The 26,375-nt window shown below is 41.8% G+C and overlaps 2 protein-coding genes across 28 annotated transcripts in view; one reads left to right on the top strand and one right to left on the bottom strand.

Annotated features, from left to right (window-relative positions):
- LYRM1 (LYR motif containing 1) overlaps positions 1–26,375 on the top strand; it is a 61,572-nt gene that overhangs the window by 30,798 nt on the left and 4,399 nt on the right. For 7 of the 27 annotated variants that reach the window (XM_086375456.1, XM_086375450.1, XM_086375449.1 and 4 more), the window contains 2 exons: positions 2,689–2,781; positions 7,285–7,880. In XM_086375456.1, the coding sequence (XP_086231582.1) occupies positions 2,689–2,781; positions 7,285–7,401 (210 nt within the window). In that variant the 3' untranslated portion in view covers positions 7,402–7,880. Of the gene's footprint in view, positions 1–2,688; positions 2,782–3,918; positions 7,881–9,420; positions 10,548–18,730; positions 19,182–26,375 lie in introns of those variants that run through there. The other 20 variants (XM_086375462.1, XM_086375464.1, XM_086375458.1 and 17 more) reach the window with 8 other exon arrangements.
- The window catches only part of DNAH3 (dynein axonemal heavy chain 3), a 247,772-nt gene continuing 232,581 nt past the window's right edge, over positions 11,185–26,375 (bottom strand). Inside the window, exons 56-61 of the mRNA XM_086375467.1 lie at positions 25,250–25,404; positions 24,258–24,425; positions 21,542–21,684; positions 18,790–18,994; positions 17,648–17,785; positions 11,185–11,594 (exon numbers count right to left, since the gene is read on the bottom strand). Of these exons, the coding sequence (XP_086231593.1) occupies positions 11,241–11,594; positions 17,648–17,785; positions 18,790–18,994; positions 21,542–21,684; positions 24,258–24,425; positions 25,250–25,404 (1,163 nt within the window). The 3' untranslated portion in view covers positions 11,185–11,240. The remainder of the gene's footprint in view (positions 11,595–17,647; positions 17,786–18,789; positions 18,995–21,541; positions 21,685–24,257; positions 24,426–25,249; positions 25,405–26,375) is intronic.

Here is a 26,375-nt window from a genome sequence, read left to right as displayed (position 1 = left end):
TGCATACCACATCAGTATGTGTGTACCCCTTGAGGTCCTGAATAGTCCTTTGAGGATTAGAAATAAAATATTGTAAGTGTTGTTTCTATTTATTTTTATTGCTCCTTTAAAAATGTCTATTTTATATATATATATTATTGATTATTAATTTAATAAATTTATAAATACACACATGGAAGCTATGGGCTCAGAATTTTTTTTTTGCCACACTGTGTGGCTTGTAGGACCTTAGTTCCCTGGGACACGGCAGTGAAAGTCCTAACCACTGAACCACCGTGGAATTCTCAGGGCTCAGAAGTTTTTTTATTGAAAGAAGTAGATGATCAAAACTTTGTAGACCACTGACCTATATACCTTTCCCTAGTTAGACAGTCATAATTTTTTTTCCTTATTTGTTTCATTTATGTTGGTATGGTCTCCTTAACCAGATTGTCAGTTCCTTGAGCACATAAACAGTTTCTTATACCTTTATAGTATATCTCATGGCCCTGTCTGTGGTTGTCACTAAATTAATGAGCACTTACAAATACTTTGATTCAATTGATCTTCTCCAGGAAGTCTTCCTCAAGTCCTTTGCCCTCAACCAACCCCATGATGACCATCTACTCTGAATTCCTATATAGCAGTCTGCAGTCATTGCCCTGTTGATTATGTACAGTTGTGCCTTGTCTGTAGCTTCATTTGTCAGATTTGTTCTGCACAGGTAACATCCTTGATAGTTAAAGGCAGGTACCATGGCCTCACGGTGTCTAACCTGGGGATGGGGATATCATAGTAGTACATGACCAGTAAAGCTTTGCAGGTTCAATCACCTAAGGACTACTCAGTACCCTTTGAGCTTACAGTTAAGGCAATAATAATCATTCATTTGCCTCTGCTTGAATTGGCCCAGTGTGGTACGAGCCAGAGAGGTGTATGTGCCAGTCCATGAATGAGATAATGTTGTTGTGTTGGGGGAGGTACATAGGTTTTTTATTTTAAAATATGTACTGTTTTACCATGTTTTAGAAAGGAAACATAATATCAGATAATTTTGTAAGTACTGTACTTAACAGAGTCCATTTAAAGAGAAAGTTTAATATTAGCATAGGTAGTTGTGGAGATGACAAAATCACGCAGGCAGCCTCTGAATGACTGAATTTGGAGAACTCTAACCCAGCTTGTTTAGATGGACAGCTGGAGCCCTAGAAGCCCTCAGTCCCCATATCTTTATTAGGGACTTCTTTCTCCCTAATCCCTCATGTAGACCTAAGTAGTCTCCTGTAACCTCACTTGCTATAAGAGCTTAATAATAACCCCAAATATATTTCATTAATTGCTCTGACTCCAAATAGGCAAATGAGAACATGGAAATCTACCCCCAAGGTAGACAATCAGAATAGCTTCTGAGAAATACAGAGGTCAGAAAGCTAAGCCTCTGTCCAAAGGGACTCAGCTGTGGTTCTTTTTATTCATTGCAGGTCCTAGAACTTTTCTGTGCTCCAAGAGGACCACAGGACAGGAACACCCTTGGAATTTGCAAGCCATGGTAGCCTGGGCTTCACTGTGGGTGTCATCTGGGGCTGATGCAACCCAGCTCTGCTTTGAAGCCCACTTTCAGACTCTTAGTAGAGTCATATGTTGACTCATTTTCCATCCTCGAAACATTGTCTCCTCATCTACTTCCTGGCTTTCTGTTTTCAGAATGAACTTTTTATTCCTTTACTTGAAATTGGACTACCACAGTTTAACTGTTTGGAAATTTCAAACATCATTTCTTCTCCTCAGTAATAAGCAAACAGTTTACAGTTCAAAATAGGTGGATCATTCTCCAATATCTTACTCAGGGGGTTTCTAGACAGCAATTGCTGAAACACTTCATCAATGTGGGGAGGGTATGAAGAAGCACTCTCATTCTTTGTTGGTAGGAATATAATTTATGGATTGTTCATAGGAATATAAATTGGTACAACCTCTTAGAGGGTAATTTGAATCTGCAGGGACTATCTGTAAGAGTTAAAAATACGAGATCCATTGTTTAAAATGGCAAAAGATTGGAAATAACCTAAATGTCCACTGGTGGAAGACTGGTTAAATTATAATGCAGTCATATGTTGGTATTTTGTGCAGCTGTTAAAAAGAATGAAGCAGCTCTGCTGCTGCTGCTGCTGCTGCTAAGTCGCGTCAGTCGTGTCCAACTCTGTGCAACCCCATAGACGGCCGCCCATCAGGCTCTACCATCCCTGGTATTCTCCAGGAAAGAACACTGGAGCAGGTTACGTGTAAATATAGAAGGAACTTCAAGTTGTTTGTGAAAAAGCAGGGTTTAGAGGTTTCATTTTTGTAAGAAAAACTACTAGGTCTTATAGAAGTATACTTATATATGCATAGACTATCCCTGGAAAAACAAACAAACTTCTGATAATTGTCTCTGAGAAGGGGAATTGAGAGACAGGAAGAAGAAGAAGATTTTGTTTTATATTATATCCTTTTATATTATTTGAATTATTTTTACTATGTGCTTATATTAGCTAAATGATTTTTAAAAGTTTTAATCCACAGGAAATCTTCAATTGTTTTTTATTTTTCAAACGACCAATATTTAATTTAGTGGCTGATGAACTGAAAAAATTTAAGAAAATGTGTACCTCTACTTTATGTAGCATTGGAAAGATGCTAACAATCTCATCTCTTTTTCCCTTTTAATAGCTCACAGACACAGACCTGATTAAACAGTGTATAGATGAATGCACAGCCAGGATTGAAATTGGACTTCATTACCAGATTCCTTATCCAAGGCCAGTAAGTGTGACTTCAGTTAACACGTGGTGTGTACCTATCCTTGTCAACCCAGGTATTTCCAAGAATATATACCAAGAGGACTCATGCTTGCCCCAAAGCCTAGAGCCCCTGTAGGAGGCATGTTGGAAATAAGTTATGCTTGCATGGCCACCAACCCGTTACAACAAGCTAAAATGTCAGTGAATGCCTGACTTCTCCTACTTGTACAACTTTCCCCTAAATGGAAAGGAAATCCAGCTCGCATTTATATAGTTTTCTAACTTTTATCTTTTTCATGGAAAGATTTTTATTTCTAGTATTTTAAAAAACAGGTTTATTGTTAATAAATAAAATTCAGGATTTCCCTGGTTGCCCAGTGGTTAAGAATCCGCCTGCCAATGTGGGGGACATGGGTTCAATCCCTGATCCAGGAATATTCTACATGCCACAAGACAGCTAAGCTCATACATCACAACTACTGAGCCCTCACTGTAGAGCCTTCGAGCTGCAACTACTACACCAGGGTGCCCTAGAGCCCGTGCTCTGCAAGTGGAGATGCTGCCACAGTGAGAAGCCCGTGCACCACAACTAGAGTAGCCCACATGCAGCACTGAAGACCCAGCACAGACAAATGTAAATACATAATTTTAAAAAAAAGAATAAATAAAATTCAAACTTTAAAGGAACACATAAGACAGTGAAAATTGTCAAAAATTCTCACCCTGTGGGAGTGACCACTATAACTTTTAAGTTGGACCATATGAAATTGCCAATATTTTACTCTTGACCTACAAAAACAGCAATTTTATATTTTATTGGCTCAGCCTAATAGTTTGGTAATATATCCTTTTAGTCTTTTTCTCTATACTTGCATACATACATGTTCTTTACTTAAAGTACATGGGAAACTAGGCATACTGCTATTGCCTATTTATTTTACTTCCCTTTTTTTGCATCTCTCTGCTTCCATCTTTTAAAATGGATGCATTGTATCCTTTTGTAAGAATATGCCATAATTTAACCAGTACCCTTTCACTGAACATTTATGTTGGTCCAGTTTTTCACTCTGCACAGAACAAGTTTATATACACACTTTTTCCTCACCTTCTTTGGACTCTCGTTTCACTATACGATCTGTGGTTTTTCCCCTCCATGCAGGAAATAGGGCAAAGAAGAGCACAAGCTTTGAAGTCAGACAGATCGGGATTCAAATCCTGGTTCTACCACTTAATATATAATCATGAGCAAGTTATTCATCCTTCTGAGCCTCCATTTTCTCATCTATGAATATTAGAATAATATTCTTTGTGAGATTATATTGAGAATTAATGTGTATAAGGACTATAAGGAATAATGAATCAGTATAGAGTTACAAGCTGGATGTACCAACTGGATTTAGAAATGGCAGAGGAACCAGAGATCAAATTGCCTATACCCAGATAATCACGATGTTGTGATCACTGATCTAGAGCCAGACATCCTGGAATGTGAAGTCAAGTGGGCCTTAGAAAGCATCACTACGTACAAAGCTAGTGGAGGTGATGGAATTCCAGTTGAGCTATTCCAAATCCTGAAAGATGATGCTGTGAAAGTGCTGCACTCAATATGCCAGCATATTTGGAAAACTCAGCAGTGGCCACAGGACTGGAAAAGGTCAGTTTTCATTCCAATCCCAAAGAAAGGCAATGCCAAAGAATGCTCAAACTACCGCACAATTGCACTCATCTCACACGCTAGTAAAGTAATGCTCAAAATTCTCCAAGCCAGGCTTCAGCAATATGTGAACCGTGAACTTCCTGATGTTCAAGCTGGTTTTAGAAAAGGCAGAGGAACCAGAGATCAAATTGCCAACATCCTCTGGATCATGGAAAAAGCAAGAGAGTTCCAGAAAAACATCTATTTCTGCTTTATTGACTATGCCAAAGCCTTTGATTGTGTGGATCACAATCAACTGTGGAAAATTCTGAAAGAGATGGGAATACCAGACCACCTGATCTGCCTCTTGAGAAATTTTTATGCAGGTCAGGAAGCAACAGTTAGAACTGGACATGGAACAACAGACTGGTTCCAAATAGGAAAAGGAGTTCGTCAAGGCTGTATATTGTCACCCTGTTTATTTAACTTATATGCAGAGTACATCCTGAGAAACACTGGACTGGAAGAAACACAAGCTGGAATCAAGATTGCCGGGAGAAATATCAATCACCTCAGATATGCAGATGACATGACCATTATGGCAGAAAGTGAAGAGGAACTAAAAAGCCTCCTGATGAAAGTGAAAGAGGAGAGTGAAAAAGTTGGCTTAAAGCTCAACATTCAGAAAATTAAGATCATGGCATCCGGTCCCACCACTTCATGGGAAGTAGATGGGGAAACAGTGGAAACAGTGTCACACTTTATTTTTCTGGGCTCCAAAATCACTACAGATGGTGACTGCAGCCATGAAATTAAAAGACACTTACTCCTTGGAAGGAAAGTTATGACCAATCTAGTTAGTATATTCAAAAGCAGAGACATTACTTTGCCAACAAAGGTTCGTCTAGTCAAGGCTATGGTTTTTCCTGTGGTCATGTATGGATGTGAGAGTTGGACTGTGAAGAAAGCTGAGCGCAGAAGAATTGATGCTTTGGAACTGTGGTGTTGCAGAAGACTCTTGCTAGTCTCTTGGACTTCAAGGAGATCCAACCAGTCCATTCTGAAGGAGATCAGCCCTGGGATTTCTTTGGAAGGAATGATGCTAAAGCTGAAACTCCAGTACTTTGGCCACCTCATGTGAAGAGTTGACTCATTGGAAAAGACCCTGATGCTGGGAGGGATTGGGGGCAGGAGGAGAAGGGGACAACAGAGGATGAGATGGCTGGATGGCATCACTGACTTGATGGACGTGAGTCTCAGTGAACTCCGGGAGTTGGTGATGGACAGGGAGGCCTGGCATGCTGCAATTCATGGGGTCGCAAAGAGTCGGACATGACTGAGTGACTGATCTGATCTGATGCTTCATTGACTATGTTAAAGCCTTTAACTGCATGGATCACAACAAACTGTGGTAAATTCTTCAAGAGATGGGAATAACAGACCACCTTACCTGCCACCTGAGAAACATGTATGCAGGTCAAGAAGCAACAGTCAGAACCAGACATGGAATAGCAGACTGATTCAAAGTTGGGAAAGGAGTACGTTAAAGCTGTATATTGTCACCCTGCTTATTTAACTTATATGCAGAGTACATCACGTGAAATGCCAGGCAGGATGAGTCACAAGCTGGAACCAAGATTGCTTCAAGAAATATCAACAACTTCAGATATGCAGATCATACTACCATAATGGCAGAAAGCAAAGAGGAACTAAAGAGCCTCTTGATGAAGGTGAAAGAGGAGAGTGAAAAAGCTGGTTTAAAACTCAGCATTCAGAAACTAAGATCATGGCATCTGATTCCATCATTTCATGGCAAATAGAAGGGGAAAAAAATGGAAACAGTGGCAGATTTTATTTTCTTAGGCTCTAAAATCACTATGGATGGTGACTGCAGCCATGAAATTTAAAGGATGCTTGCTCCTTGGGAAGAAAAGCTATGACAAACCTAGATAGCATATTAAAAAGCAGAGACATCACTTTACCGACAGACGTCCATATAGTCAAAGCTATGTTTTTTCCAGTAGTCATGTATGGATGTGTGAGTTGGACCATAAGGAAGGCTGAGCGCGGAATTGTTGGCTTTTGAGCTGTGGTGTTGGAGAAGATTCTTGAGAGTCCCATGGACTGCAAGGAGATCCAACCAGTCAATCCTAAAGGAAATCAACCCTGAATATTCATTGGAAGGACTGATGCTGAAGCTGAAGCTCCAATACTTTGACCCTGCCTGATGCAAAGAGCTGACTCATTGGGAAAGACCCTGATGCTGGGAAGGATTGAGGGCAGAAGAAGGTGACAGAGGATGAGATGGTTGGATGGCATCATGAGTCAATGAACATGAGTTTGAGGAAAGTCTGGGAGATAGTGAAGGACATGGAAGCCTGATATGCTGCAGGTCATGGGATTGCAAAGAGTTGGAGATGACTTAGCAACTAAAAAACAGCAACACGGAGTTAGCACTTAGCAGAGAACATAGTACCTAGTAAATCTTTGGTGAATATAAGCTGCTGCTATGATTGCAATTCTTTTATTATCTTTATTTATTTATTTTTGGTTGTGCTGGGTCTTCATTGCTTTTGCATGGGCTTTTTCTAGTTGCAGCAAGTGGTGGCTACTCTTCATTGCAGTGCACGGGCTTCTCATTGCAGTGACTTCTCTTGTGAAACACAGACTCTAGGGAGCGCGGGCTACAGTAGTTGCAGCATACAGGCTCAGCATTTGTGGTGTGCGGGCTGTAGGGCACACAGCTTCAGTTGTTGTGGCACACAGGCTTAGTTGCTCCCAGACCAGGGATCAAACCCATGTCCCCTGCATTGGCAGGTAGATTCTTATCCACTGTGCCACCAGGGAAGTCCTATAATTTTTAATATTATCATTATTCTTATTATTCAGATTCATCTGCCTCCCATGGGCCTTACCCCACTACGAGGCCGGGGACTTCGAAGCCAGGAGAAACTGAGGAAATTTTCCAAACCAATATATCTCAAATCTCATGATGAAGTTTCCTAACTCAATAAAATTTTTTTTTCTGAGAAGGATGAGCCAACTAGGCCTTGAATATAAACCAGTTAACAATTCTTCTTGATTAGGAGCAAAAATCCAATTATTTTCTTAAAACCTCTGAAATATTGGTACTGTCGGAATGAGGATCTTGCTGCCTGATGAGGCAAACACTAACCTTAGAGGTCATGGACCTTATATCCTCACTGAAGCACCACTTGGAAACAAAACTAAGGCCTGTGGGCAGAAGACTGAAGGGTGACAAAAGCCTTCAAGGGAATGCCAATCACCAGACATGCCAGCTGATATGAAGAAATTAGCCAGTTGATGGAAGTTCTCATGGCTACTTTAGAGTTATACACTACCCTTCAGAATATTTTTAGGCCTTTTTTTTGCCAAGTTATAGATTTACTTAAAAGTGGACTTTTTGTGTTGCTTTGTTGTCTTTTGGAACTTCCCATTTCCAGATAAAATTCCCTTAAAAAGTACATCTTTGGATCAATCATGGTTTTTCATTGAAATTTTATGAGACACGTCTCTGCCCCAGATGTACACATACACAAAAGTGCATATCTTAGGTAAATGCATATATTTAGTTTATCTTAAAGCCTGTGATTACTTTGGATACACCCAAGACCTGAAAGGCTCACTAGAAACTCATACTGCGTTCATTATGAGAATTTTATCTTAACATAATTAGGAAGTACAAGAGCTAAGCTGGCTTTCAAATTATGTCCAAACAGAAATGGAACAAAGTAGAGATCAAAACACAATGTACTTATACCCTTGCATGTGTGGATACAGGTGAGATTCCCATGGCAGGTCATTTGTATATCAATGTCTTTCCCTCTTACCTCCAGAGGGGATGGGTAACCACCAATAAAGAAAAATCCCTATTTATTTTGGTCTCTCTGTACCATTTACCAAAATGGCCTTGTGACCCTCAGAAGCAGTAGTTGATAACTTCCTGCCCATACCCTTGTCACACAGATTCTGTAATTTAAAGCATATATATATTTCAGTTTCAAAAATATTCCTGTGAGCAGGAGCGTGCTTTCTCATGCAGGTTAAGTAAATATTGCAGGGTTTGTCAATAACATTGACGGCAAATATAATACTGTGTCAAAATAGATATAGCATGTACATATTTAATAAAAATATAGCTATAGGCCTTTGATGAAGAAAGAGACATTTAAATGTGTTGGTTGGCATGTTGGCCACTCCACAGCCATTCAGTGAGCACATACCCCAGCCTAACTTGAATTCAGAGACATCAATATGCTGTTCCATCAGTCAGTCTCTGTCTGATCTCATTGTGGAAGTATTTCCCTACCAAGAGGTGGTTCTAATGTTTAAAGTTAAGTGTTTCTAAAACAATATAAGGCCTGTGAACTCAAGCCAGCTACTTTATCTGGTGGTCAGTCAATGAAACAATGACCTGTTCTTGGAATGGAGGAAAAACTAGCTGTGCTGAACTGAGTGAAACATGACTTGCTGTCCCCATCATGATCCCTCTCTTAAGTAATTCAAGGTGATTCTGAATATGCAATTTTTATCTTACTCTATGAGAAGTAGAAATCATCTTTCCTCCAAAATGGAAGGACTCCTCCAAAATGAAAGTCCATCTAATTGCTAGTTAACTTCTAAGTACCTTCTGTGTGCCAGGAATCTTAAGCTAAAAGTGAATTATATATGCCTACCTGCCTTTGCAAAGATGCATACTCTATTACACAAAATCATAATTTTCTCCCAAACTTTCCATGAAACCTACTTGTTCATAATAACTTTTTCTCTTCAACCCCCTATTAAATCTTCTTTGGTCTTTTGGAAGCATCCCCTACACCCCCTCTTTTAATGACATTTTCTTCCAAGGCTGACAAGGACTGAAAACTATTTACTCAAGAGCCAGATTTTTAGAGAGAGAGAACTAGCTTGGTGACAAGGTTTGTCTGATGTCATCTGCTGAGCTATTTATAGACAGGGCCTACAGCTTCTCACAGAGCTGATCTCTGGCCGTTTCTGTTCCAGAGTTCCAGCCTCTTAATTCACCAGGACTTCTGAAGAACCTACTGCACGTTCCCAGAGGGAAATTTTTTTTAATTACAAAAATTTAATCCATCGCATACAAACATTCTGTCCCTTGACCGCTGAGGAATGAAACAGTCCCTGCCTCCATCAGCTTTTTGCTGCCGAAGCTGGAGTTAGATAACGGTAATTGAATTTCAGTTGTCCTTTTAGCAACCTCTTTACTGCCTTATCGTTTGCAGTCTGACTTACCTCAACCAGTCCAAGATTTCAGGGATTTGGGTTCCTGACCACCTTTCCATCTCATATGACTTAACAATCTATTTAGAATAATAGACAATATGGCAGTTATATCTATATGTTAATTCTGATATTTTTTCCCTCAATTGGAAAAAGTTACATTTCTTTAAAAAAATAGCTTAGAAAAAGTGTCTCCTCCTCACTCTTTATTGCCCACTGGCAAGATATGGAGAACCACCCCCCCCCCCAGCCCCACCCTGCTTTTGCACGTAGGATCAATTAGATCATTTGCTGACCTCAGAATTCAGAATCCTCAATCAGAATTTGATTGACTCCATGTTGCCATGAAGAAACAAGTCTCCTGAAATATGTTTATGTGGTTCTCAGAAGCTTCGTTCAAGAAAAACAGTCCAAGTCAGAAGGTTTCTTCTAGTGAAGAAGCTGGGAAGCCAGGCCAGACACATTAAGATTCAAGAAGTCTTATGTCTTTGCTCATCTGTGAACTGACCAATGGAATGCCTTTGGTAGCCATTAGAGCCAAAGAGCTATGTGAGAGTTCACTGAGAATACATCAAGAATTTTGTTTTTATCTCCTTTGGGATTCTCTTCCAGCTGGCCCTGGGGAGAAATAGTGATAAACTAGAAATTTCTTGGACATGGTTGTTGGAACTACACATCTCCGTCCTCAATAAGGAGGCAGCATGAAGCAGTGAAAAATGAATGGATTCTAGAGCCAGACAGACCTTGGCTCAAAACCTGGCTCCTCAGTGTGAAAGAACTGGGTGATCATAGACAAGATACTTAGTCTTCCTGAGCTTCTACAGGGGAAGACAATCATAGGAACAGGCTAGATATCTAAAAGCCCAAGGATAAACCATGGCAAGCAACAAGTAACGGTTCTCCCATATCTCCTTTCTTCCTGAAATTTCTGCCTATCTGTGTAAGCTAGTGAAGAAGAATTTGGGTACCACTGGCTAGCTGTAAAATTGAACTAGTTACTTTTCTAAGCCTCCATTTTTGCCTCACTGAAATGGAGACAACAGTGAGTATAATTCAGTCACTAAGTCATGTCTGACTCTCTGCAACACCATGGACTACAGTACACCAGGCTTCCCTGTCCTTCACTATCTCCAGAGTTTGATCAAATTCATGTACATTGAGTTGGTGATACTATCTAACAGACTAGGAGAGAAGCAATTAAAATTCAGTGACAGTTATGGCAAAATAATAGGAAAAAGAAAAAATCAGGGAGCTTAGCCACATGACTCAAGGTCTAGGCTGAAGAATCCTATTGCCTATATTCAAAACTAGGCTCCACTATTTTATTAACTACCTGATTTGGAGAATATTACTTTCTCTATATCTTGGTTTCTGCACCCATAAAGTAAGGACAATAACCTACTTTATAGGAGTGTTCTAAAATACCTAGATCATAGCAAGTGCTCCATTAATATAATTGTCATCATCATTGGGGCTTCCCTGGTGATCATCATCATATCATGTGACTCTCAAGAAAGGAAAGCTATATTTCAGTCAAGAACGATACTCTTTATTTTTTATTTTCTGTGTTGAGACACATGCCATCAATTATCTAGCTGGCACAGAGAGGCTACTCCTCGGTTTATCCAGTGCTTCTGAGGCCTGTCAGTTGGGAGTTCAATGGATAGGACATAGTTGGTGGAGTGCCCTGTTGTGGAGAGGGTACCTCTCCGGGCACTTGTTTTGTAGACTGGACACACATAAATGTTCTGATGCAGAAACATTGCACTTTCCCCAGGTTTCAGCCAAATGATGGGCAATGGATCATAGAGGATTTTGGGGAAAGACTCCCCGATCTGCATTGTTTTCCTGTCCCAACGGGCACCTTCTAAGAAGAGTCCTTTTATGTAGGCCCCATCTTCTGGGTTACTCTCCATGACTGTTTCTTGTGTGGTTACCTGAAAGACAGGAAGCTGTGAGTTCCATTGTTACCTGCCATTTTCCTAAATGAGGCAGCATTAAGAGACTGAAAAGGTAAAAACCGGCTTTACTGTCCGTCTCCCAGGACACTGAGACTTCTCTGATAATATTCCTACATGCTACATGGGCCATGTCTGATTTCCAGTCAGCAAGAACCACAGGCCACATTAACTATTACCTAGCTTAGTGGCCTTGTATAATCTTTCCCCTTTATGAATATGGATCTGTAAAGTGAGGGGTTAGATTAAGCTGCATGCTGGTAAAATAGTTCTCTAGTAGAAGAAGTAAAATTTTGATTTGTAGTTTCTGTCAATTTCTGTGGTGTAAAGAGCCCCACCATGATCAATTTCAGCATATCCATTATTTAACAACCACCTGTAACTGGCTCTGGTGAGTTAGTATGAGCCAGCCCCCAGCATACCATTAGATTCAGAGCTGATAAACTTTAAGATTGCGGATTAGAAGGACGTGTGCTCATCTTCTCTTGTGAGAACAGGAAAATCATAACTAGCTGCTGAACAACCATTGACAGGAGAATGTAGTATCCCACCAAAAAAAAAAAAAAAAAGCCACATCCAAGGGCAAAGGAGAGGCCCTGACAAGATGATAGAAGGGGCAAAATCACATTTAGAATCAAACCTCAGACCTGCCAGAGATGCTTGGAGGGCACAGACAACCTTGTGCACTCCAGGACCAAGGGAAAGGAGCAGTGACCCCCACAAGAGACTGAGCCAGACCTGCCTTTGAGCATTTGAGTGTTCTCCTGCGGAGACACAGGTCAGCAGTGGCCTCCTGTGGGGACAGGGGCTCTGGCAGCAGCAGACCTGGGAGGCATGGTATGTGGCATAAGTCCTTTTGGAGGAGGTCGCCATTAGCTCCACTATAGAGCCATCGAACAAACGACCCACAAACTGGAGAACAGTTATACCAAAGAAGTGCTCACACTGTTGCAAAAGTTCTAGGGCCCACAACAGATTTCCCAACCTGGGGATCCAGCAAAAGGGCTGAGAACCCCAGGAATTCGACTTTGAAGGCCAGTGGGATTTGACTACAGAAATTCCACAGGACTGGGGAAACAAACACTTGGAGGGCACAAACAAAACCTTGTGTGCACCAGGACGCAGGAGAAAGGAGCAGTTACCCCACAAGAGACTGAGCCGAACATGCCTGTGAGTGTCCAGGAGTCTCCAGCGGAGGCATGGGTTGACAGTGGCCTGCCATGAGGTCAGGGGCACGGACTACAACAGTCCTGGGAGTCCTTTTGAAGGAGGTCACCATTACCTCTACCATAGTGTGGCCTCAGGCCAAACCACAGGGAGGGAACACACCGTGTTGTCCCCGCACCGCTCTCCCCCCACACACACACCATCAGCAGAAAATTAAAGATTTACTGAGCATGGCCCCACCTACCAAAGCAAGACCCAGTTTTTCCCACAGCCAGACCCTCCCATTAGGAAGCTTCTACAAGCCTGTTATCCTCATTCACCAGAGGGCAGACAGAATGAAAACCACAATCACAGAAAACTAGCCAAACTGATCACATGGACCACAGCCTTGTCTAACTCAATGAAACTATGAGCCATGCCATGTAGGGCCACCCAAGACGGATGGGTCATGGTGGAGAGTTCTGACAAAACGTGGTCCACTGGAGAAGGGAATGGTAAATCACTTCAGAAAAGACTCTGATGCTGGGAGGGATTTGGGGGCAAGAGGAGAAGGGGATGACAGAGGATGAGATGGCTAGATGGCATCACTGACTCGATGGACGTGAGTCCCAGTGAACTCCAGGAGTTGGTGATGGACAGGGAGGCCTGGTGTGCTGCAATTCATGGGGTCGCAAAGAGTTGGACACGACTGAGCGACTGATCTGATCTGATCTGATCTGATTCTTGCCTTGAGAACCTGAGGGTGTTAACAGCCTCGGTAAGAGGTCCCCAAGCTGTAGGAGAAAATCAATTGCAAGTGGCAGACTTTTTTCCATTCTCTGCTGACAACACCTGGTTCTGCCTGAACTTAACTTTTCTCAGACCTTGAGCTAACCAGTGCTGCTTTATTATGGAAATGTTTTTCTTAAGCTATGTTAATGAAACTACATATTTGCTTTAGAATTTGCCTTTCTTCAAATGGGTTCCACCCAAGACTTTTTTTTTTTTTTTTCAAAGCTTGGGCTGATAATGACTCAACAAACCAGTATTCATGTCAATTACTTTATGGCTGGAGGATGCCACACTTTGTCCTGTTCTATCTCAAAATGTATATTGTGGGAGAGGGGCCTGGTGAAACTCCCTCAGATTGGAGGTGTGTCTCTTCTGATTAGAAAATTGCTAACAGACAGAAAATGCTTTGCTAAAAACTAGCAACTGGGCACTCTCTCTGTCCCTTTCTGATGTCTATGTCAGAAGCTTTCCCTATCTCTATTATACTTTAATAAAACTTAGCCACACAAGAAGCTCTGAGTAGTCAAGACTTGTCTCTGGCCCCGGATTGAAATCCTCTCCGATGTCATGAATCCCAGGGTAACACATGGCTCGCAGCCACAACCTTTCAAACACCATGAGTGTATAAAAAGGCAAAAAGATATAACACTGAAAGATGAAATCCCCAGGTCGGTAGGTGCCCGATACGGTACTGAAGAAGATCAGAGAAACAGCTCCATAAGGAGTGAAGAGTTTGAGCCAAAGTGGAAAAAATGCCCAGTTGTGCATGTGTCTGGCATTCAAAGTAAAGTTTCATGCTGTAAAGAACAATATTGCATAGGAACGTGGAATGTTAGGTCCATGAATCAAGGTAAATTGGAAGTGGTCAACAGGAGATGGCAAGGGTGAACATTGACATTTTAGGAATCAGTGACCTAAAATGGACTGGAATGGGCAAAATTTAATTCAGATGACCATTACATCTACTACTGTGGACAAGAATTCCTCAGAAGAAATAAAGTAGCCCTCATAGCCAACTGAAGAGTCTGAAATGCAGTACTTGAGTGCAGTCTCAAGTACTGAAATCAGAAATCAGAATGATTTCTGTTTGTTTCCAAGGCAAACCATTCAGTATCACAGTAATCCAAGTCTGTGCATCAACCACCAATGCCAAAGAAGCTGAAGTTGAATGGTTCTGTGAAGACCTACAAGACCTTCTAGAACTAACACCAAAAAAAAAAAAAAAAAGATGTCCTTTTCATCATACAGGACTGGAATGCAAGAGTAGGAAGTCAAGAGATACCTGGAGGAACAGGCAAGTTTGCCCTCGGAGTACAGAATAAAGCAGGGTAAGGCTAACAGTTCGGCCAAGAGAATGCACTGGTCATAGGAAACACCCTCTTTCAGCCCTCTTTCAGCAACACAAGAGACGACTCTAAACATGGACATCACCAGATAGTCAATACTGAAATCAGGTTGGTTATATTCTTTGCAGCCAAAGATGGAGAGGCTCTATACAGTCAGCAAAAACAAGACCAGGAGCTGACTGTGACTCAGATTATGAGCTTATTGCAAAATTCAGGCTTAAATTGAAGAAAGTAGGGAAAACCACAAGGCAATTCAAGTATGACCTAAATCAAATCCCTTACGATTATACAGTGGAAATGACAAAGAGATTCAAGGGAATAGACCTGATAGAGCCCTTGAACAACTATGGACAGAGGTATGTAACACTGTACAGGACATGGTGATCAAAGCCATCCCCAAGAAGAAGAAATGCAAAAAGGCAAAATGGTTGTCTGAGGAGGCCTTACAGATAGCTGAGAAAAGAAGAGAAGTGAAACACAGAGGAGAAAAGTAAAGATATACTCATCTGAATGGAGAGTTCCAAAGAATAGCAAGGAGAGATAAAAAAGCCTTCCTCAGTGATCAGTGCAAAGAAATAGAGGAAAACAACAGAATGAAAAAGACTAGAGATCTCTTCAAGAAAATTAGAGATACCAAGGGAACAGTTCATGCAAAGATGGGCACAATAAAGGACAGAAATGGTATGGACCTAACTAAAGCAGAGGATATTAAGAAGTGGTGGCAAGAATACACAGAAGAACTATACAAAAAAGATCTTCATGACCCAGATAACCATGATGGTGTGATCATTCACCTGGAGCCAGACATCATGGAGTGTGAAGTCAAGTGGCTCAAAATTCTCCAGGGTAGGCGTCAACAGTACGTGAACTAAGAACTTACAGATGTTCAAGCCAGATTTATAAATGGCAGAGGAGCCAGAGATCAAATAGCCAGCATTTATTGGATCATCAAAAAAGCAAGAAAGATTCAGGAAAACATCTTTTTCATTGACTATGCTAAAGCCTTTGTGTGGATCACAACAAACAGTGGAAAATTCTTAAAGAGATGATAATGCTAGACCCCCTTGCCTGCTTCCTGAGAAACCTATGCAGGTCAAGAAGGAACAGTTAGACCCGGACATGGAACAACAAACTGGCTCAAAATTGGGAAAGGAGTATGTCAAGATTGTGTATTGTCACCCTGCTTATTTAACATATATGCAGAGTTCATCATGTGAAATGCCAGGCTGGATGAAGCACAAGCTGGAATCAAGATTGCCAGGAGAATATCAATAACCTCAGATATGCAGATGATACCACCCTTATGGTATAAAGCAAAGAGGAACTGAAGAGCCTCTTGATGAAGGTGAAAGAGGAGAGTGAAAAAGCTGGCTTAAAATTCAGTATTCAAAAAAGTGAGATCATGGCATTTGGTCCTAGCACTTCATGGCAAATAGTTGGGGAAACAATGGAAACAGTGACAGACTTTATTTTCTTGGGCTCCAAACTCATTGCAGATGATGACAGCAGCCATGAAATTAAAAGACGCTTGCTCCTTGGAAGAAAGATTTGACAAACCTAAACAGCATATTAAAAAGCAGAGACACTACCTTTCCAACAAAGGTCCATATAGTCAAAGCTATGGTTTTTCCACTATTCATATATGGATGTGAGAGTTGGACTATAAAGAAGGCTGAGCGCCAAAGAATTGGTCTTTTGAACTGTGGTGTTGGAGAAGACTCTTGAGACTCCCTTGGACTGCAAGGAGATCAAATCAGTGAATCCTAAAGGAAATTAACCCTATTCAATGGAAGAACTGATGCTGAAGCTCCAATACTTAGGCTACCTGATACAAAGAGCAGACTTGTTACAAAATACCCTGATGGTGGGAAAGATTGAAGGCAGGAGGAGAATGGGACGACAGAGAACGAGATGGTTGGGTGGTATCACTGACTTAATGGACATGAGTTTGAGCAAGCTCTGGGAGGTGGTGAAGGACAGGGAAGCCTGGTGTGCATCCATGGGGTCCCTAAGAGTCAGACACAACTGAGTGACTGAACAACAACAACAACAAAGGCCAGTCAAGTTCATTTATAAACTAAATTAATATCTAAGGCAATTAGTTTGTGATGTCTGGATGAGATGATCACATAGGATCTTTCCATAAAATTTAAAATTCTACAATGCTCTATTAAAGTCTGTCTTACTCCTTTCTCTCCAAACATGGATTGGGTGATTCTTGACTATTGGCATCCTTTGACTTTTAGCAAAGCCCTACACAAGACCTTTAACATCCTTCCAAATGAAAAGTCCACCATGTTGAATAGACAGTATGGAATATGCTTTCATTGTTTTTGGTACAACTGTGGAAGAGTTTTCCTCTGGGAAGATTCCTTTTCTATATACACAAGAGACAAAGCATTGGGAATCCTCTGGTTCTGTTGGGGATAATTTTTGGAGCTACTTTGCTCCAAAGTAGCTGCTGCTGCTACTGCTGCTAAGTCGCTTCAGTCGTGTCAGACTCTGTGTGACCCCTTAGACGGCAGACCACCAGGCTCCTCTGTCTCTGGGATTCTCCAGGCAAAAATACTGGTGTGAGTTGCCATTTCCTTCTCCTTGGAGCTACTTTAAGTCATGCTAAATACTTCATTTGTATCATCTCAGAAGTAGTTGAACCTTAACACATCTAAATGTTTGGACTCAAAGAAATGGACAACACTGCTTTCTCTGGTTGTCCCTTTGAGTCGTTGTACCCTAAAATGCCCCTACCTCAAACTCAAATCCAATGTGGTCAATGGGGATGGTGTATTTCCGAGCATAATTCTGAGAGACACCTGTCAAAAAAGACTGTGTAAAGTAGAATCCAGAGATCCAAAAGACCACAGGAGGTCCATTGTCAATCCATTCCTAGAGAACCACAGAGATAAAAATGCAAAATCAGTAATACATCAAAGATAGTTCAAAGGCAAGAATAAAAATGAGTCTCATAAAGAAATAAGCTTTTTCTCATTTTTCTGGAAACAGGCAGACTTTGTAGTCTTATCTTATATTTTCCTTTATCTTATATTTTCCCAATTTGAAGTAAAAAGCACTGGTGCAAGCTGGTGTCAGGGATACAGCAGAGAGTGGGAGGGACTATAGCAGTAGAGAATATATGTCTTGTCTAAGCAACAGCTACTCAATTCCAGCAGTAGTTGCCATGCAGGTATGCAGGTCCATTGATTCAGGTCTTCCTTTTTTTGCAAGAAAAACATCTGTATTTTTATATGTAATAATCCTTATATGCTAGCTCAAAGTTTAATTTTTTTAATATTTTAAAAATTGTATTTATTTTCATTGCTGCACAAACTTTCCTCTAGTTGCAGCAAGCAGGTGCTACTCTCTAGTTGAGGAGCACAGGCTCTAGGGTGCTTGGGCTTCAGTAGTTGTGGCACATGGGGTCAACAGTTGTGGCTCCCAGGCTCTAGAGCCCAGGCTCAGCAGTTGTGGTGAATGGGTTTAGTTGCTCCAACTGCATGTGGGATCTTCCTGGATCAGGGATCGATCCACTGTCTCCTTCATTGACAGGCAGATTCTTTACCACTGAGCCACCAAGGAAGCCCTCAGATTTTTAAATTACCAGATAGCCAAATGAAATCTATCTATTAGCCCATGAGCTGTATGTAGCCCATGACACACTGGTTTGTGGCATTTATTCTCATTCCTATTCCTGCCTTTATAGGCTATAAACTTTTCAAGGACTTTGAAAATCTCCCTCCTGTCCTCAACCCTAGTAAGGGTTTCCAGTAGGTGCTCAATCCAGGATGCTCTGTGGCTACCCTATCCCCTTCCAGCTTTAACTTGTCATTTCAGAATGTCCTCTCCACCTGAATGAGAATCCCAGGTGCCCAGTTACCCTGACTCCGAGGTACCTGGAAGAAGGCCAGGCGGGCTAGCAGGTCAGCCACATAGCCTCCCAGGGGCTTCAGTGATGGGTAGGACTTTGCCATCCACATGGCTGGCACTTTACCCACAAGCATGCTACTGAAGACATCCTCCAGCTCTGAGGACATCAGAACCTGCCCTTTAATTGCTCGGCCAAGATCGATGAGGCTTCTGTGAACCACTTCTGTCAATCTGCAAGAACAAAGGAGAAGACTCAGCCTGCCTCTCCATTGACCTCATTCTACCCCAAGTGCACTGACTCCAAGTCTCCTTTTACTTTTCCTTCCTTTAAAAAGTCATATAATATACATTCATGAGAGCAGAATTGTAAAGATGAGAAAAAATTAAATCACCCCATTATCTTACCACCTAAAGATAACTCTGATGTATATCTTTCTAGATTTTCCTATATGTAAACACAAATTATTTTTAATGGGATTATATATATATATATGTAATCTGTTTTTCTCTCTTAGCATAAAGGGAACATCTTTCCTATTCAATAGAGGCCTACCTAAAATCATACTTTCTAATGACTGCAAGGTGTTCCATTTTATCTAATTATTCCTCTTGCTGAAGCATATTATTTCTAGATTGTTGTTACTGTAAATAACATTACTAGAAGGCAATGGCCACCTACTCCAGTACTCTTGCCTGGAAACTCCCATGGATGGAGGAGCCTGGTAGGCTGCAGTCCATGGGGTCGCAAAGAGTTGGACACAACTGAGCGACTTCACTTTCACTTTTCACTTTCATGCACTGAAGAAGGAAATGGCAACCCACTCCAATGTTCTTGCCTGGAGAATCCCAGGGATGGGGGAGCCTGGTGGGCTTCCATCTATGGGGTCGCACAGAGTCGGACACGACTGAAGCAACTTAGCAGCAGCAGGGACATCCATCTACAGCAAACTTTGCAGAGACTTATAATGATATTCTTAGTAAAAGTAGAACTTCTGGGTCAAAGGGTAATGCAGTTTTAAGGCTTCTTTGTTTTAAAAACAAAATTCTTTTTATAGACTATGAGGTTCATGCCTACCTGAGAAAAGGTAGCTGAAGGGGCAGCCTAAAAGATTCTAAGATCATCTGCCTTTGTCTCTGGCCTCTATTGTGGGGACTCACCAAGTCCAGGGGGACCTGAGAGTGCCAATGAATCTGCTACCAGAGAGAGCTTGTCATGTCCAAAGATTTATGGAATCCTAGCCAAATGGATATGAGAATGCTTAAACCCAAGAAACAGATTCCTGAATGTGTAACCATTAATTTATATTAAGAGGAATTTAAGGTTCAAACACGTTATTGGTGTATATACTTGGCTGAGGAGTTAAGAGCAAAACTACGCTCTGAGGGATTATACCACAGACCTCTATTAAACCTAAAGAGCTACTTGCAAAAGTTCTATTTCTATTCTTGCAACTATGAGCTCTGCTAGTTTCAAGATTTTTAGTACTCAAGGAGGAAAGTTTGCCCTAGAAGGCACAATAACGGTTCCCCTGAACTGGAAGCTGAACTGTCATTCTGGGCTTCTCATACCACTAGGTGAATAGGCAAAAAAAAAAAAAAAAAAAAAAGAGGGTAATGAGAAGGTATGTTGCAGTATTGCCCAATGTAATTAATCCTGAGCAGCACTGAAATATAAGTGCTATTACCCTCTTCTCTTACATTATAATGGCCAGTGGTAAAGACTAGTGAAAGTCACTCAGTTGTGTCTGAGTCTTTGCAACCCTATGGACAGCACAGTCCATGGAATTCTCCAGGCCAGAATATTGGAGTGGGTAGCCTGTTCCCTTCTCCAAGGGATCTTCCCAACCCAGGGATCAAACCCAGGTCTCCTGCATTGCAGGTGGATTCTTTACCAGCTGAGCCACCAGGGAAGCCCAAGAATACTGGAGTGGGTAGCCTATCCCTTCTCCAGTGGATCTTCCTGACCCAGGAATTGAAGCGGGGTCTCCTGCATTGCAGGTGGATTTTTTACCAACTGAGCTACTAAGAAATCCCAAAGGCTAGTGAAGGTGACTGTAATCACCAAGAGCTCCAATGAGCTTAGGGGCAAATGAATGGCAAAGAAGGAAAGTCATTGGCCTCGTGTCTGGATGAATGAGGACTGCATCCTATCATACCAAGGTATTGACTCAGTCAGCAACCTTAACTCACACTCTGTATTTTGCTTGGTTACCCATATGGCCAACTGACTACTGACTCTAGAGAGTAACACTAAAACTAAGGGGCTAATCAATTCTTAGATGAAATTCTTCCAGTTCCCTTGGCTTTCAGAGTCAGGGCTGTCCCTTTATGCAATGACCATTGAGCAAAAACGGAGACAGCAGCATTTGGAGTCTGTGGTCGCAGGTTCAGACATGTGGTGTATGTGCTTGGTTGAGGAGCCAATGGACATAAGACTATTGCGTGATTTGAATGCAAAGGCTTGAGTGGTACTTGGAGCCATATCTGGTAATAAAGGCTCAATAAAAGTGGCTTTAATGATTATGTTCACTATTAGCCTTTTGGTTTTAACCCCACTTAACAGATGTCACGTGAATGAATAAGAGCAAATGAATAGAAGGAATGATTTAACCCTGGACCAACACATGCTGGGATGCCCCTATTTATTGGCCTTCCTGCAGGTAGGGCAAACCAACTCTGCACAGCAACCTTTATCAAGTGTCCTTTCTAGTCACTGCCTATTAGATCCTTCCCCTCACACTCTAACTCCCAGGATCCAAGTAAGACCATATAGCCCACCTGTTGAATCTGATGAGCTCTTGCCTTAAGACAGTGTTCATGGATTCTTCATAGACCACAGGGTACAACTTCATGACCAACTCCAAGTCAAATTCATTGGGAAGCTTGGAGAGTATGTCCTGGGCCAGATCCTCAACCACTTCCTTAAAGTGTAAGCATTAGAGAGGTGAATGAGAAACAAGACCCCTGGGCTGTGACTTTGTCCAGGTAAACCTAAGGCAGTGAGCATTTGTCTTTTTAAACTTAGTCTATAGGAGCTTTTTTGGAACTTTCCTACAGAAGCCAATTCTGCCTTGAAGGTATGGAGGCTACCCTTGCTGGCCCCAGACTTAGGGAGGACATTGCCTCTAAGCCAAACAATGAGAGTCCTGTTCTCATGACCAGAGCGAAGGCCTGAGGGTTGGACAGGGAATTCCTGCTCAGCCAGCCAGGTAGCCTCAGGGAAGTGCTGAACCCTGCAGAGCTTCTCCAGTCTTCAAGGTCACTCCTGGGAGACAATCTCCCAAGGCTCTCATAGCCAGCTCCTTAAGAACCAGCTCCTGGTACAGATGGGACTTTGCTCAGAGCCAGTGATGTGGACATCTGGGAAGGCAGTAGACCATTCCTCAGCATTGAGCAAGAATAGCCCAGTGAATTTAGCCAAGTAAGGAATGGACAAGGCCCAGAGGAAGAGTAGGAAGAGGAGTAGGAGGACCTGAATGGGAGACACACACAGCTCTGCCACGCTGTGACTCTGGGAAGCTGGAATGTATACTTCTTCCCCCCTTCCCACTGTGAGAGCTATTTCCTTTCCTAAGTTGAGACACACAAACCAGGCTGCTTTATCTTCACATGTATTACCATTTATGGTACTATGAACCAAATCAAGAAACCAAATTGAATCATCCCTTGGAATCCACTAGGAATTGGTTGCAGAACCAAAATCCACAGATGCTCAAGTCCCTTATGTATAATGGTGTAGTATTTGCATATAGCCTACACACATCTCTCCTTCCCTTCATACTTTAAATCATTTACAGATTACTTATATTACCTAAAATAATGTAAATGATATATAAATAGTGGTAAATACAATGTAAATGTCATGTAATAGCTGCTGAAGTGAGGCAAATCCAAGTTTTGCTTTTTGGAACTTTTTGGAAATTTTTTTCTGAATATTTTCAATCTTGGTCAAACTCAAGGATGCAAAACCTGCAGCTATGCAAAGCCAACTGTATGCAAAATCCACAGCTAAGAAAAGTTGAACATGGGGTGGCTTAGAACTTGGAGAAGAGAAGAAAAGGAAAAGAGAGAACAGGACAGAGTCAGGAGATGTGGTTTTGGATCTGGCACTGCCTCTGGGTTTACGAGTGCCTTGACGTGGGTCACTTCTTATACGGCTCATTTTGCCCTCATCTGTAGACCAAGTGAAATGATCATAGGAGGCACCCAAAATGATTCCAGGTGTCTCCAATATTGGAGAAATAATATTGAATCACATGGTGAGAAAGTCACTCTTGTCAAGTTTTAGCCACCTTTTTCTTTTCATTCCCTTCAAGGAGAAAGTCTCAGGTCAGGTCAGGTCAGGTCAGTTCAGTTCAGTCACTCAGTCGTGTCTGACTCTTTGGGACCCCATGAATCACAGCACGCCAGGCCTCCCTGTCCATCACCAACTCCCGGAGTTCACTCAAACTCATGTCCATCGAGTCAGTGATGCCATCCAGCCATCTCATCCTCTGTCGTCCCCTTCTCCTCCTGCCCCCAATCCCTCCCAGCATCAGTCTTTTCCAATGAGTCAACTCTTCGCATGAGGTGACCAAAGTTTCAGCTTCAGCATCATTCCTTCCAAAGAACACCCAGGACTGATTTCTTTTAAAATGAACTGGTTGGATCTCCTTGCAGTCCAAGGGACTGTCAAGAGTCTTCTCCAACACCACAGATCAAAAGCATCAATTCTTTGGTGCTCAGCTTTCTTCACAGTCCAACTCTCACATTCATACATGACCACTCGAAAAACCATAGCCTTGACTAGATGGACCTTTGTTGGCAAAGTAATGTCTCTGCTTTTGAATATGCTATCTAGGTTGGTCATAACTTTTCTTCCAAAGAGTAAGTGTCTTTTAATTTCATGGCTGCAGTCACCATCTGCAGTGATTTTGGAGCCCAGAAAAATAAAGTCTGACACTGTTTCCACTGTTTCCCCATCTATTTCCCATGAAGTGATGGGACCAGATGCCATGATCTTCACTTTCTGAATGTTAAGGTCAGGACTAATTAAACGTTCTGTAACACTTGTTGATCCTCCTCTTTTCCCAAGGAGCCAGCAAGACCCCAGCAGCAGCAGCCAGAAGAACCTAATAATGTTTAGCCTTCATTTTCTTTTTGTGGCTGTCATGACTTTATCGAAATGGTACTGGATTTGTTTTCAGTTACAATCCTGATGTGCAGTTTTTAAAATGTTTTCAAGCAAAAGAGATTTGTTTTAAAATATTATGTAAATGGAGTATAGATGATATGTGGCTGTAACAATGAATCACGAAGGTTATACAGGAATGACTGACATTTTAAGAAACTAGTTCAGTATTTAAGGGCTCTCAACAGTTAAGACCAGAGCATCCATGCCCTTCCTCAGGGGTCTGCCACGCCTCTGCTTTTCTTCCTTCTTGGTCATCACCCATAATCCTGCATGCCCAGTAGAGGGAAGATTGCCTAGGAAATTGAATTCAAGCCTAGTTACCTGAGGGGACTTGCCACTCCCTCCTGACTGCCTAGGGAGGGTCAGGAGCACCCCTTGAAATAGCTGGTTGGTTTCCTGGTTGTCTTTGGTGATGTCAGCATTCTCATGGAGGCCAAACACTTCTGGGTGGGCTGTGATAGGGAGGTTCCTGAGATAGTCGATATACGACTGGAAAGAAAATCTTCAGTTAATGTAAGTTCAGGCTCTTGGGCTCCCACAGATCACCCAGGGTTTGGCCAGACCAGACCCACATAGAAATCACACTGTTTTGGTAGCACAGGCCATACACACACACATGCACACATCATCAGGGCCAAGACATTCACAAGCTTTCCCTCCTACAGGTTTCTGAACAGTGAGTATAAATATGAAGGTAGATGGGTTATCTCCCCTCCCACCTCTGCTGGCTTCCCTCCTGCTCTACCAGCAGTCTTGGCTTTGGAGACAAAATTAGATTTGGATTCAGACAGAACTGGATTTGGGTCCTAGCTCCATCTTAAACTAATTGTGTAACGTTGATCTAGTCACCCGAAAGCCCCGTTTCCATATCTGCAAATGGGAAGATAAATGAGGTTATGAAGAAATAAGGCCTTGGTATATAACAGGTACTCAATAAAAGCAAGCCCTTTTCATCCTTCAGATCTCATTTTCTTCTTCCATTTATCATTCTCCCATTCAGTTTTTCTGTCCCTCCCTGTGCTACCTTCTGAACCTTTGGTTTCAAGTAACAGTTTCCAACCTGTTCACCAGCAAAGCTTCATCTTAACCATCCCTTCCTTTTCCCCCCAGATGGACCCCATATTTTGAAAGATCTTATCTACCAAATGCCTAGGATTCACTAGATAGTAATAAGGTCTGTCTTGTAGGCTTTTTGGAAGATTCGAAATAGCTTATGGACCCAAGTCAGGAAACCCAAGCTATCCCTGGGCCCTCCTTGGATACAACTGCAACCCTAGCCACATGGAGGCTGGCAGGCTCCTCCTGCCCCTTACCTGGTAGGAGCCATGAGGAGGGATGTAGTAAGTGTCTCCAGGAGCAAGAAAGTAATGGTCCTGCTCGATTTCCTTACAGTAGAACATGGACAGAAGGGATAGCAGGAGCCTCCTATCTTTGTCATCCGTTACTCTGCCTCCATAATTACATTCCCCTGGGGATAGCCAACAGAAGAAGTTGAATCCATAATGAACTTGGTCATTAATCTAAAACAGAGGATTCCTCCAGCCAACAATGAGACACAGGGTTGCTAAAAACCATGCTCAGCTTAGTTTAAGACCAGACCTTTTGGGTATTATGGTTGCTACAAAAATAATACATGTTCCTATATTAGAATTTAGAAAATAGCAATAAACTGAAATAAAAGCAATACTGTCACCAATTATTTCAAGTAATGTAACTGTTAACATTTAGGCATCTTCCAGATATTCGTCTGGACATTTGTGTATCTGTGTACATATATGTGAAAAACAGCATAGAAATGTGGTTCAGGGTAAGAACTGTGGCATGAGACAGTACTGAGTTCCAATTTCAGCCAATTTCTAGGCTCCAACTTTTGCCACTTATTAGCAGTTTCTCATCTGTCAGTAAGAGATAACTGCATACCCATCTTACATGGTTGTGGTTAACAATACTTATAAAACATTTAGCACAATGCTTGGCATATAGAAGACATTCAATTATCACTTTCACAAATTTAGAAAATTGAGATTATCCATAGACACTGCTTTGGGATATGACTCTCCTACCCCCATCCCCATGATCAACATCATTCTCTGTAACTCAGGTTTCTACACTCAGATTTCTACAAAAAGAATTAGGTAATTCTTTTGAGGAGACAGCAACCCCGGATGCATTTTCTAGCTGGATCAGATTCAATAGTGTGTGTGTTACCTGATATTTGGAAGTTGGAAACAACACATTAATTTGAAAGGAAAAGACACATCTGTGTGTGTGTGTGCGTGCACATGCAAAGCCTCTCCTGAAGGGGGGGTTCATTTCCAATTCCAACCATGCTAGGAGAGGGCAGGTCTATGGACATGAAGCAGGAAGTACGACAAGTTGAAGAGGCCTCAGCTTCTCTTGGCATTGCAGGGGTCTAAATGACTAAGAGGAACATCTTGG

Source organism: Bos grunniens, chromosome 25 (genome assembly GCF_055505025.1).
Source record: "Bos grunniens cultivar Pamir isolate PY7600 chromosome 25, Bosgru_T2T1.0, whole genome shotgun sequence".
NCBI lineage: Eukaryota > Metazoa > Chordata > Mammalia > Artiodactyla > Bovidae > Bos > Bos grunniens.
The sequence above is the reverse complement of the archived record's forward strand: the minus strand, read 5'-3'. Positions and strand labels throughout refer to the sequence as shown.